General features: G+C 41.4%; 1 protein-coding gene and 1 long non-coding RNA gene across 3 annotated transcripts; both read right to left on the reverse strand.

Moving 5' to 3' along the window:
* Positions 1 to 1,397: 1,397 nt before the first annotated feature.
* LOC139474748 (katanin p60 ATPase-containing subunit A1-like) lies at positions 1,398 to 14,484 on the reverse strand. 2 transcript variants are annotated; one of them, XM_071257865.1, is made up of 11 exons: positions 14,332 to 14,484; positions 13,587 to 13,754; positions 12,335 to 12,522; positions 11,617 to 11,791; positions 10,959 to 11,062; positions 9,664 to 9,769; positions 8,526 to 8,684; positions 6,356 to 6,482; positions 5,224 to 5,355; positions 4,576 to 4,702; positions 1,398 to 3,541 (listed from the first exon to the last, which is right to left on the reverse strand). In XM_071257865.1, exons 2-11 carry the CDS (start codon positions 13,752 to 13,754, stop codon positions 3,343 to 3,345), a joined length of 1,485 nt encoding a protein of 494 aa, XP_071113966.1. In that variant the 5' UTR covers positions 14,332 to 14,484; the 3' UTR covers positions 1,398 to 3,342. The 2 variants fall into 2 exon arrangements, with proteins under 2 accessions (XP_071113966.1, XP_071113965.1); XM_071257864.1 differs by lacking the exon at positions 8,526 to 8,684 and adding an exon at positions 8,742 to 8,900.
* On the reverse strand, positions 6,592 to 6,889 carry LOC139473856 (uncharacterized). The gene is made up of 3 exons (XR_011653970.1): positions 6,729 to 6,889; positions 6,665 to 6,686; positions 6,592 to 6,620 (listed from the first exon to the last, which is right to left on the reverse strand). It is a non-coding gene; the product is annotated as an uncharacterized lncRNA (long non-coding RNA).

Below are 14,484 nucleotides of genomic sequence, written 5' to 3' on the forward strand. Positions count from 1 at the left end.
ACTTAACCTCCCCCGTAAACCCATCCTCCGGGTACTCGGCACTCCCTCACTTAACCTCCCTCGTAAACCAATCCTCCAGGTACTCGGCACTCCCTCACTTAACCTCCCTCACTTAACCTCCCTCGTAAACCAATCCTCCAGGTACTCGGCACTCCCTCACTTAACCTCCCTCGTAAACCAATCCTCCAGGTACTCGGCACTCCCTCACTTAACCTCCCCCGTAAACCCATCCTCCGGGTACTTGGCACTCCCTCACTTAACCTCCTTCGTAAACCCATTCTCCAGGTACTCGGATCTCCCTCACTTAACCTCCCCCGTAAACCCATCCTCCAGGTACTCGGCACTCCCTCACTTAACCTCCCTCGTAAACCAATCCTCCAGGTACTTGGCACTCCCTCACTTAACCTCCCCCGTAAACCCATCCTCCGGGTACTTGGCACTCCCTCACTTAACCTCCCTCATAAACCAATCCTCCAGGTACTCGGCACTCCCTCACTTAACCTCCCCCGTAAACCCATCCTCCGGGTACATGGCACTCCCTCACTTAACCTCCTTCGTAAACCCACTCTCCAGGTACTCGGCACTCCCTCACTTAACCTCCCTCGTAAACCCATCCTCCGGGTACTCGGCACTCCCTCACTTAACCTCCTTCGTAAACCCATCCTCTGGGTACTTGGCACTCCCTCACTAAACCTCCTTCGTAAACCCATTCTCCAGGTACTCGGCACTCCCTCACTTAACCTCCATCGTAAACCCATCCTCTGGGTACTTGGCACTCCCTCACTAAACCTCCTTCGTAAACCCATCCTCTGGGTACTCGGCACTCCCTCACTTAACCTCCTTCGTAAACCCATCCTCCAGGTACTTGGCACTCCCTCACTAAACCTCCCCCGTAAACCCATCCTCCGGGTACTTGGCACTCCCTCACTAAACCTCCCCCGTAAACCCATTCTCCAGGTACTCGGCACTCCCTCACTAAACCTCCCCCGTAAACCCATCCTCCGGGTACTTGGCACTCCCTCACTAAACCTCCCCCGTAAACCCATCCTCCAGGTACTTGGCACTCCCTCACTAAACCTCCCCCGTAAACCCATCCTCTGGGTACTCGGCACTCCCTCACTAAACCTCCCCCGTAAACCCATCCTCCAGGTACTTGGCACTCCCTCACTAAACCTCCTTCGTAAACCCATCCTCCGGGTACTTGGCACTCCCTCACTAAACCTCCTTCGTAAACCCATCCTCCGGGTACTTGGCACTCCCTCACTTAACCTCCTTCGTAAACTAGGCTCATAGTTTTAAATAAAACAAATATCTGGTTCTGTAGCTGTAGCTGAAAAACTTTATAATCTCCCTCAAACGGCAACAGTACAACATGAGAATTCTAGGTTCTGTGACAGTGTTTATTTTATCAGATACAGCAGTATTATCAGTCAATGACCATAATATTTGTGAGGATTCATAAAGAAACTAGCCAATATACAAATATAATATATTTCATATAAACATGTCTTGTTTTGTCATCAAGACAAGGTTTTAATGCCATATCTGCTGAAAGTATCCAGAAAGATTTAACAATATTTACATCAAGCATTCTCACAAAAGAGTAATTTCACAACTGCCATTTCTTCGTCTTCAAATATATATTGGCGTAATTTTGTGCATAAACAGATAAGGCATTCCTATGGTGAGTAATTGGGTTTAAGGCTGCTTTGATCAATATTTCAGAAGTAGCAAAGTGTGTCAGCTACATGTGTAAGTACACACGTGGTAGACATTTACAGCTTTGATGAAACCGGCAAGCACAGGTGCCGACAGACCAAGGGCCATATGCTCACCATGGCTTAGGGGCTAAGACATATAGCAACATGCTTTCTTTGAAGCACTGTACTTCTGCTAGAAATACCTGAAATGTGACCTGTGTGATCAGACTTGTCAAGCTCAATCACACAGCCTATACATATAGATCCGGGTTAGAATTAAGTCTTCAGCAACCCATGCTTGCTGTAAGAAGCATTCTAATGGTATCGGGTGTTCAGGTGTGCTGACTTGATTGATGTGCTAATTTTATCAATCACTGGATTGTCTGTTCCAGACTCGATTGTTTACAGAACACCATCATATACCTGGAATATTGGTGAGTGAGGCATTAAACAACAAACAAACACTCCATGTTATTATGATGAATACTCTGGACCCATTCATAAAAGAAGTTGTGTTTTTGAAAAGATGTAACCATCTCCATCTCTTTTCAATGAGAAAAGAATTTGTCTCCCTCATGAGTGTATCATGTCACAGGAATCAAGGTTTGATTGGAAACTGGTCCCCGGTATGTATCACAATCAAATGGATTCCTATTATCATAATAAACTGAATAATTGTGGATAGGGTTTTACACCATGTTCACCCTGAACCAAATCCATAACCAGAAACTATGGAACAAACTATACAACCGACTGAAAGCATGCTCTTGCTTCATGCCAATGAATTCAAACATCTCCATCATCAATTGTCTCCTTAATGAATATCATTTCTTAAAGAAAGAATGGATGTTGCTTGACTTTTCAAAGTAAAACCCATTTTGTGTGAATGATGAATGATACGAAGATACCATATTATATGTAGGTATCAATAAACAGACACAAACCTTTGAGCATTGCAAGATTACAAACATGGCAGATCACAAGAATGTGTCATGACCAAAACTCCTGTGTGACAGATCTTGACTGGGAATGTACATTTGACACTTGTGTCTTAATGCACTTCTATAGAGGTACACTAGTGTCTGCTTCAAAAACTGTACAGTATGTGAAGTCAAACATCAATCTTCAGTGTGCCAGCAGACACTTTTACCATTAACACAAAAATAACACATATATCTGTTTCCATATTATTTTACATGGTACCTATACTCACTACCAAAAGAAACACCAATACCAGACATGTTGGTTAATATATGAAAAATTACTCATATTCAAGACTTATTAGATTGTTTCGATGCACAAACAAACTGTCTGTTGTGTGAACTGATGCTCATAAACACAGCACATATGACGTCATACATCCATGCGTCCAATATGCATCATTTGTCTCGTGCAGCATGAGCTTGTAAAGTCTGGAAATCACAAGCAGCATATTGTGATAAGAATACCGACACTCTCTGGTAACATTTGACTGACTGTTATTTCTGTCAATAATTGGTACACGTTGGAAACATCTCTTCTTAACTCACATACTTCTCCACAAGTTCCTACAGTTTGCGTTTCTTTTGATGGTGAGTATACAAGTAAACAGTGGTTGTTGTTGATACAGCCTTAAGACAGTCAACCACTGAAGACTTCTATTTTACACAGATCCAAATTCTTTCATCCACTTTTCGTATCGCTCCAGGTCTTCTTTAGAAACACTCTTGTTGACTCTCAGAATTGCGTTCTCGAAGTCTTCCATTGTAGTCGGCTGGATCAGCTCATCTTTCGGAATGTTTCGAATCTGTTCTGGTCGCAGTCCATCAATTCTTCTTCGGAATGACATCATCGCAGCATCTCTAAATTGACAAAATCAAGTAATAATTATCAAAACGTATATTGTTTTGCATTGTCAAGGTTAGCAATGAATGTTTTCACCAATCCACAAGAAAGATGAGGTGCAGAGATACCAACTACCTGATGGTAAATGTTGTAGTCCTGAAGGAAATGCCACTAGTCTCTCCTGACTTTCACTATTCTCAGACTAGTGGACTTTGGTTAATTTTGAACACTGACTGTACAGCGTAAGATCGATGAAGAGACGTATCTGTGGCTAACATGGAGACTGATATTCACAAACTCACCTTGGGACAATCTTACTGACATAGCAATTAAACCATCACAAACATGGCTCTAACAACAGCCACTACCCCTATTCTCTCTGGCTCTAACAACAGCCACTACCCCTATTCTCTCTGGCTCTAACAACAAGCCAGCGGTCACCAACCCCATTCTATCTGGCTCTAACAACAAGCCAGCGGCCACCAACCCCATTCTATCTGGCTCTCACAACAAGCCAGCGGCCACCAACCCAATTCTATCTGGCTCTCACAACAAGCCAGCGGCCACCAACCCCCATTCTATCTGGCTCTCACAACAAGCCAGTGGCCACCAACCCCCATTCTATTTGGCTCTCACAACAAGCCAGTGGCCACCTACCCCATTCTATCTTGCTTTAACAAGCCAGCCGCCACCAATCCCCATTCTATCTGGCTCTAACAACAAGCCAGCGGCCACCAACCCCATTCTATCTGGCTCTCACAACAAGCCAGCCGCCACCAACCCCATTCTATCTGGTTTTAACAACAAGCCAGCGGCCACCAACCCCCATTCTATCTGGCTCTAACAACAAGCCAGCGGCCACCAACCCCATTCTATCTGGCTCTAACAACACGCCAGCGGCCAACAACCCCATTCTATCTGGCTCTCACAAGCCAGCGGCCACCAACCCCCATTCTATCTGGCTCTCACAAGCCAGTGGCCACCAACCCCATTCTATCTGGCTCTAACAACACGCCAGTTGCCTTGTATTCCATACAGTGAATTTAATTACCTGCACACATTCGTAATGTCAGCACCAGAGTAGCCGTCCAGTTTTGCAGCTACGCCGGGCAAATTAGCATCCTCAGCCACCTCTACCTCCCTCAGGTTAATCTTCAACAGCTCGACACGACCTTCAGCTGCAAACATCACCCAACATTCACATCAGTACATCAATGACACAGAATCACTGGACAATAAGAGTCTGCAATAATCACTGACAAATCAGTCGTGCCTACTGTTTAGTGCCTAATGTGAAGTTACCTGTGGATACAGAATACTGATATCCTGAAACTGTCACTAATATTCTACACTGATAGGTTCTGGAAGACACATGCCCATGGTTTTGTTTGTTTGTTGTTTAATGCCGTACTCACCAATATTCCAGCAACATGACGGCGATCTGTAAATAATCGAGCCTGGACCAGACAATCCAGTGATTGACACTATGAGCATCGATCTACGCAATTGGGACACGATGACATGCATCATCCAAGTCAGCAAGCCTGACTACCCGATCCTGTTAGTCGCCTCTTATGACAAGCATAGTCGCCATTTACGGCAAACATGGGTTGCTGAAGACCTATTCCAACCTGGTTCTTCACGCCCATGGTATTAAAGTTGCAGAGCATGTGATACTGTGAGGAAATGGTGGACTGACCTGTAGGAAGTGGAATGTATATCCTCTTCTCCAGCCTCCTCCTCAATGCTTCGTCCAGGTCCCAGGGGAAGTTGGTTGCGGCTAGTACCATCACCGTCTTGGAGGGATCCTCACCACAAACACCACCAACACCTGAGAAAGTACAATTCAGTGAGCAAGTGAGTGGGGCTGGGGAGTACCTCAGTTATATCACAATGTGTCAGTTTTATGTGTGAGAATACAGAGGTATGGCGAAACCCACACGCACAAGTATGGAGCTGACAACCCCCATACATAGGTATGGTGCTGACGAGTTCAAAGTAAACCTTGCATTGGCATTGTTTCAATGATAAGCAGAGCAAATTGAATCTGGCACTAGCAAGTGACACAACTTTGGCACATGTCCTTCATGACAAGTTGTACACTCACAAACTGAAGTTTGTTTTCACTAAACATTTAATCACCAAATTCAATTCCAACTATCAAACTACACAGTATGATAAACAAGTGCAAAAGTGAGCGTGGCTCACTAATACCCCCGACCCGCCTAGTGTGTCAGTAGTTACAAATTAGATAGCTAGGATAAGGTTAGGGTTTGAAAAATTCATAAAAAAATGGAAAATTAATAAAAACAATTTTTTTCTTTTGACTGCACCCCTCCATATGACACAGATTATATGTACTGAGTTTGAGATGAATCCACTGAATAGTTTAAGAGAAATCGTGCGGACAAAGTTTTCGGATGGTCGTTTGACATTTTGTCGAGGGTATAATAACCAGGATTACAAACTATTTTCGCCTTTTAACCTGACCTGTCTCACAATCCATTCTCACCAATCTCACAATCCATTCCCACCCTCTCACAATCCATTCTCACCCTCTCACAATCCATTCCCACCCTCTCACAATCCATTCTCACCCATCTCACAATCCATTCTCACCTTCGCACAATCCATTATCACCTGTCTCACATATGTTCTCACCTGTCTCACACTCTTTTTTCAGTTTTCACCATTCATTCTCACCTGTCTACCCATCCATTTTCAACTGTTTCACAATCCAATGAATCCATTCTCACCTGTCTCACCATCCATTCTCATCTGTCAGAATATCAATTGTAACCTGTCTCACCACCCATTATGACTTTACTCACCATCCATCTGCACCAACAGTTCTGACTTGACTCTCCGACTAGCTTCATGCTCAGAGTCAGAGCCTCGTTTGGAGCAGATTGAATCAATTTCATCAATGAAGATGGTACTTGGAGCATAGAACCGAGCCTGTGACAGTAGAGAATAAACGGATAACCTGCCTGGTACACTGAGATAACTTAGCTGGTAAACTGAGATAACCTGCCTGGTACACTGAGATAACTTAGCTGGTAAACTGAGATAACCTGCCTGGTACACTGAGATAACCTGCCTTGTACACTGAGATAACCTAGCTGGTACACTAAGATTACCTGCCTGGTACACTGAGATAACCTAGCTTGTACACTGATATAACCTGCCTGGTACTGAGATAACCTAGATGATACACTGTTTGCATTGTGCAGTTGGAAATACTTCCAATGATGCAAACAATATTCATCAACCAGTGGAAGATCAACACATGGTTTAAAAAAACCCATTTGTTATGAACACACAAAGCCATTTAGTAAGTGGTCAAATGTAACAAATGTTATATTTGGGATAACACTTTCTTAGTAAAGTACAGATTCTCGTACTTTGTGGGTTGAGTTCCATCCGTGACTCAAATCCACACTGCCAGAGTGAGGCACCTAATCGCCAGCACAACACCAGTTGATAGACTTTTATCTTTTGCGGAAGCCTCGGTAGCTGAGTAGGTCAGATCGTTTACTTTGTGTGCTGGTGATTAAGTGCCTCACTCTGGCAGTGTGGGTCTGAATCACGGATGGGACTCAACCCAAAAAGGTATGAGGAGGTACTTTACTAAGGAAGTGTTATCCCAAGTAACATTCGTTACATGTTTATTTTTTGTTTAACACCTCACTCAGCAATATTCCAGCTATATGATGGCGCCGTTTACTACAAGCATAGGTTGCTGAAGACCTATTCTAACCCGGATCTTCACAGGTATAATATGGTACAACATGAATTTATTATTTCATGTGTTCAATACTTTACTAAGTTTTGGGTGTTAGCAACTGATCAGGGGAACTGTTGCTGAGAAAATGGTCATGGGCCATACAGCAGTGTAAACATAAGATTTCTTTTGTTTCTGTTCCTGTACCATTTCATACCATAAACAGTCCATACTCAACTGCAAAATTCAAGGCTGTGTCAAGGCAAATAAAATACAAAATAAAAATATTCAAGTCCTTACTCCAGTTTCGATATTATATATCATTTGAGTTGCAGACACATCATACATCATAAGAGACAAAACTAATTGGAACATATTCACAAATTATTCACTTCAAACAAAGTTAACCATGGTTGCAAAATTCAAGGCCCTTTCAAGGCAAATTTTGAAATTGTACTGCCTTTTCAAAGCTGAACTGACAAATTCAAGGCCGTTTTGTGGGGCCTGTAATCCTGAACTTCTTATTACATGTAAATGTAAAGCTACTTGACAGAGCAGCGTCTGTTCAAGGCAACAGGTCATATGATACTGACATGCCCAGGGGTTATGCATCATGCAGTTTTTGAAACAACAGTGGTGATGTCAGTGATTATCACCAGTTGAATGGTGACATCAGTGCTTATCACCAGTTGAATGGTAATATCGGTGATTATCACCAGGTGAATTGTGATCTGACTAATTAGTCGATGAAGTAACTTTAGGAACTGCGATTTAGTACACTGTTTATCATTGAGTGCCAAACTCTGGATAGGAGAGTTTAATGCATTATCTGATCGATAAATTATTGACTGACGTTCCCAATACGTTTGGATAGGGGTTTCCTGATTTGGGTGTTTCAATAGACAAACATAGACAAATATCATTTGGCACTACATGACAAATGGGCGTTTCTTAAGTTACCACAGTTATTTCATTGACTGAAAATATGCCGATTTTTTCAAGATTGACATTATATAGTAAAGAGAGTATCACCCTTGTGTGTCTCCATATCATTATTATCATATATTAGGAATGAAAATAGTTTGACGCTAGCCAAAGATACGGAAACACAATCGGCTAATAATCGAAATATTTACCCTTGAGGACAAAGTGTTTTGGGCAAATTAGGAGACCACAAGTCCTTTTGACCTCTGGTGAACACTGCACTCAAACACTCAGCATGCAGGCATCTGACCAGGGGAGATAACTCAGTGCAATCACACAATCATAATACCTACCATTTCGAAAAGTAGTCGCACTAACTTTTCAGACTCTCCATGATACTTGGAGGTAAGACTTGATGATGAAACATTAAAGAATGTAGTCCCACATTCACTGGCCACTGCTTTAGCTAGCATAGTTTTCCCAGTACCAGGCGGGCCAACCATCAGAACGCCCTGGCAGCAAGGAGAAAAGAAAAAGGCATGCACAATGAGTTACAATAGTCTTCTTACCATCTCAAACAGCAGCCTGACTAGCTTCTCTGATTCACCTCGGTACTTTGACGTGAGGCTGGAGGTGGATACATTAAAGAAAGTAGTGCCACACTCAGTCGCGACTGCCTTTGCTAACATCGTCTTCCCTGTGCCTGGAGGGCCCACCATTAATACACCCTGCAGATAAGAGTTGATGGGCAACAATTTAGTTGAAATAGTGAGAAAATATTGTCTAATGCTGCAGTAGGATATGTTACCGGCAGACCAGGGTTAATGGCATTATCATATTGTTAATGTGAGAGTTACACAAAATACAGCTTTTCCATTGGATGAGAGGCTGGTCACATGACCACAACACCAAGGGAAACACCACCACACAAAACACTGAGGGCCTACTTCACTATACTCGATACATTGTTACATGTGGTTATGGCAAAATAAGGTTTCACTTGGAACAAATTACAACAAAATTGACTTCACCATAATGCATTTCCACAAGGTCCTGAAGACTTTGGTGAAACCCACAAGCACATGTATGGTGCTGACAATTGGGGCAAACAGGGATTCAGGGTTTCTGGCAGGCAAAAGGGTATCTGCTCCCTCCACCTTAGAAAAACTTAAGTATCACAATACCTTAGTGGCAATTGTTAAATTATAGTTATAAAAAATAACAAAAAGGAGCCCAGAGGCTTTCTTCATTTTCAGATACTGATACTACAGTAATCTAGACTTGCCAAACATTATTGACTTTCAAGGTCTGTATGACAGACTACACGGGATCATTACACCACTAACTATAACATGAGGTTGGCATACCATGACAACCATTGTCCCACAACAAAGTGCTACAGAGTTCCATGCAGAAACGTATAAAGCACCCAGTCCAACCTACTAAAGTGCCACACTGTCACCACATGCAGAGTGTATCTCTAACTAATACCTTCCATGGCCTCCGAATCCCCTTGAAGAAATCAGGCACAATCAGAGGCAAAACAACTGCTTCTTCAAGCAACTTCTTCGCCTCAACCAAGTCTGCGATGTCGCCCCTGTAAACAGAAGTCAGAAACCTTGTATAATAATGCCAACCACTAAATCACTGGTAATAACTGCACACTCAGAGCCTATTGTTTCTTTGTTGAACCTAATCAGCAAATATTCAGTTGAATGATGACGGCCTGTCATTGACTGTGAACCAGGCAAACCACTTACTCAATCTCATCAAGGGGAGGTGAAATAAGGTTTACTGAGCGACCAAGATTATTGAACTTTTATAGCGATGTGTGTGTGTGTGTGTGTGTGTGTGTGTGTGTGTGTGTGTGTGTGTGTGTGTGTGTGTGTGTGTGTGTGTGTGTGTGTGTGACTGAACAGTATTTATTTATACTGACTCCGAGCTGAACAGTCCTTGTTTTAGCCACCAACTGTCGAACACCAGGCAGGGTAACAACAAGTATGATCATTTAACATTTTTTTGAATGACGTGTCCGGGGATCGAACCCCGGACTTTCCGCTCTTCGAGAGGACGCTCTACCACTAGACCACAGAGGCGGTCTCAAACTTATTAAACAAACATCTGGGGACATGTTAGAACCTTTCAAGGACTTGATCGAGCAATGAAAGGACTAGCAGGAACTCAACATCAGCCAATCAGAAAGAAGCTTTCTAAAGCTTTACGGCACTAGTTTCAAAGTGGGCGACTTATATTTCAGACTACAATTTCAAAAACATTTATTATAAATTTGAAAATTAAACAAAAGAAAATTGCTGAATGTCTAATAGACGACCGAGGAAGGCAGTACTTCCTACTGGCTATGGAAAGTCTCTTCCGAATCAAATGTTTATCCCTTTGAAGCAAGAGACAGACGATTATGAGTCATACAGCTGATAACTGTCATTCGGAATACCCTGTGTTAACTTTTGCAAGGTTGCATGGTTAGAAAACACATTCCGACTGTCACTTTCCCGGACTGGTATGCAATGCTTTGATTGGTCAGATGAAAGGTTGTTCTGATAAATCTGACTGGTAACCAAGGGCAGGTGCCTTTGATGTGTAAGAGGTACATTTGGGGTTCTTTGTTATATGTTGAAAGCGAAGAAGGAAATCGCAATATGTTGTGTCTGAAAAAGTATGGTAACATCACAAATATCCAAATTCCTGTAATTCTTTTTGGGTCAATTAAACACTGCAGAATCCATAAAACCATGAACCATTTTTACAAAGAACAATAAATGTATTACCAATGGACATTTGGATTTTTCTGTAGAATATCTCTCTCAAGATGCTCCACCAAATCCTTATCATATCCACTTGAGTCAAATTTCTTTTCAGATTCTTCATCGCGCTGAAAAATAAATAAATAAACATAAAACCTCGCTTGAGTTTGTCACTGAGCATTTGCTGAGAAAGTTTCTGTACAGCCTCAATTACCACTAATGACAGCTGACAAATGAATTGTTGAGATAGAAATTGAATTAATTAAAGTAATTTTATATTTGAGTTTATCTTCAGAAAAGAAGCCCAACAACAGTTTTCACTTTCAGTGTGAGGTCAGCCCTATCTCATCATTCACTAAATGACTGGCTTTTCAACACACTGATCTGTCTTTGATTACGGTCATGGGAAAACTTTGGTCCATCTTTCCCAAGGTAGACAGATGCTGCTCTATGGGTATCCATGGTATTAGCTGATCAAGCTAGGAAGACTGCAATATCATTCAGCTGATCTCAAAGTACTCAGGTGCCGAGATTACTTGCATCAACAAATCAAGGGCTTGGATTTTCATCCACATCAATCAGTGGAAATCATTAATTCAAAAACACAAGCATCTCCAAATTTGACAGACCTTTATCCCCACAGTTTTTGTACAGTTTTGTTAACCCAGAACTTTCTGCCTACCTTGTTTTTCTTCTCTCTTCCCTTGTCTTTAACTGGATCCTTCCCCTTGTCAACACCTCCATACGAAGGGCCTTTCCGCCGGTCTGAACTCGGTCTGGATGGGGCAGCTCGACCTCGACTTGGCTCAGCTCTCCTCGGCGCAGCCTTTTCACGACCTCTTATTTGAGGCGTTGGTCTGCACAATGAGAACATCCATGGAATCAATATTCTTTACTGCTTATCTTTACTCTACGTAATACACTGTTTAGGTTCAGAAAACATAAATCTGCAATACTTATTATGCTTAATGACAAACAATTTAAAGTGTCAGTGGTAAGTCCCAAAATAAGCATCAACATTCAAAATATTTGATTCAGGAAACAAAACCATGACACAGATTGGTCAGTAGGTAAAACAATTTCTTAATTTTCTTGACTTAACATTCTACTGATGACTGTATTGACTATTCATGTTTGTTTGTTAGATGCTAGATGATGGTGGTCTGTATGCATCAACCAAGTCAGAGAGCCTGACCACCAAATCCTGTTAGTCGCCTCTTATGGCAAGCATGGGGTGCTGAAGACCTATTCTACCCCAGATCGTCACAGGTCGACTATTCATGTGACAGATGTGATAATTTCAGGGTTGAAAGTGAACTGATGGGTCGGTTGGTTACTGGAAACACAAGTTTTAAAGGGGTGTTTTTGCCTTAAATAAACGAAAGCTAATTGATGCTAACCTGTGTTCAACTGGAGTTGGTGGCGGCCACACATCAGGATCTCTTGTTGGTTCTTCATGTCTCGGATAATCATGGGGAGAAAATTCTCCATAATTTGCATTAAAGTTGGAATTTTCAGTCTTAAAACTTGACAATGTACTACTGATGTCTTTGACTTGTTCGTACTCCTGGGCGATCTCCTGACGAACCTGTTGGGGGGTAGTGAGTGAGTGAGTGAGTGAGTGAGTGGTCATGCTCAGTACCATCACAGCATGGACAATTACAACATGTTACAACAGGCTGATAGCCACAACATAACAATATCACATACAGAATACAACCAAGTCTTCAGCAGCCAAACCAGAAGCTTATCACGAAAGCATCAATGAACACGTACAGATCACCTAGATCATAACTGGAGCAACTATTGGGGACATATTTACTTAATATGTCCCCAATAGTAATTTAACTGACAATACTTTTGTTACCATGGTGACATCCTTGACTATTCCAGTGTAAAATTGGGGTTCCAGAGAAATGTAAAACAATTAGGACAACAATGTTATTTCCAATAATACAGCTTCCTTCCGTGTTTTTATCTTATTTATATATTGACTATGTAATATCATTTATTTTTACTTTTACTCATGTTTGTTTGCTGAAATTTCACTTGAAGATGCACTCAAACTTCCCCTGTTGAAAACCTTTTGTAAATCTTGATGTCTTGCCATGCTTTAAAGTTTGAAGCACACACCTGAGACCGATGGATACCTGTTACATTGCAGTTACAAATAGATATGGAATTCCGCAACTGAAATGGAACTATAATTGACAGCACTAACTAAAAAATTGTGAAGCAATCAAGTTTGTATTGTACTATTGAATTATCAAATTTTTGGTGTCCCCATGGATGCACTCTGTATTGTTATTTCTTATGTTTTTATGCTTACAGAATGAAGGATTTTGTTTCTGGTAATCCCTGCATTGTGCAGAATTTCTCTTACTCATGAATCAAAATGCTCCTCATAGGAATTTTGCTATTAGATACACATTCAAAATTACAGCTTAGTTTGAGCGTTAGCTCGATATACTTAATCATAATAATGGTCACAAGTCTAAACAAGTTAAACAAACTTTAAGCTTGACTACTCATAAATTCATAAATTTGGTTTTGACTATTTCAAATAAACATTGACATAGAAATAACTAAATCCCATATATATGTTCAGACAGAAGACATATTTTATCGGTTTACTCTTTGCTGTTGCAATACCTGTTGCCATTTCTCTTTTCGCACTGAATCCTTAATAGTCTGTACCAGGCGCTGTATCTGCTGGATGACACCCTGATAGTACACCAGGGAGGTTTCATAGTTGCCGAGCAACGCACTCTCTCGCCCCATCTTGGTGTTCTCGCTGATGTCAGACAAACTGGCACTCATCTGAAATATTGAGAGTAGCTATGTAGGCGAATAGCCCAAGACCCGTTGTTTGCTTCATTAGCAAAGGAAGATAAATCCTTACTTCATTCTATACATACTTGTTCTTGTTTCGATGAATTATTCACAATCACACAAAAAACTGTTAGATAGTGGCAGTTAATCGTTGATGGGCAATCATTGAATGAACAATCTCATTGCAAACAATATCAGTCTATGGCCTATCACCATGATCACAACTGAACATCACACTATAAAAAAATCTAGTCGCCATGGTTGCCACATTTCAAATTTTTTGTGTGATTTCCGTTTCTTAAAAAAAATAGATAAATAATCGATACATGTCGATCACGATAAATACAATATTGCTACTAGTCATAGATTCTAGAAACAATGACATGTTTAGAGAAAGTGAGACGTTTGGACGCCCGATTACTGGATTAAATGATTTTGAATGTTTGCCAGACTGTGACTGTCTGAAGTTGACGTTTTTTTGGACACCGAAAACTCAACTGATTAAGTAGGTTCATACCCTTCCCCTCATTGAAAATGACACATAAGCCAATCAAGCCATACATACTTTGTCTTCTCGTTGTTATATATTCCCGGTGTAGGTGTATATTCAATTATATTGAAGAGGAGGGCACATGAACGTTAAAATGTTCTCTCAGTTGCAACTAACTATCAAACTATTTGGCCAAACTCTCTCACAACGCTTAACGATTTCGCTATG

Source organism: Haliotis cracherodii, unplaced genomic scaffold, assembly GCF_022045235.1.
Source record: "Haliotis cracherodii isolate W230 unplaced genomic scaffold, xgHalCrac1.p SCAF_3, whole genome shotgun sequence".
Lineage (NCBI taxonomy): Eukaryota > Metazoa > Mollusca > Gastropoda > Lepetellida > Haliotidae > Haliotis > Haliotis cracherodii.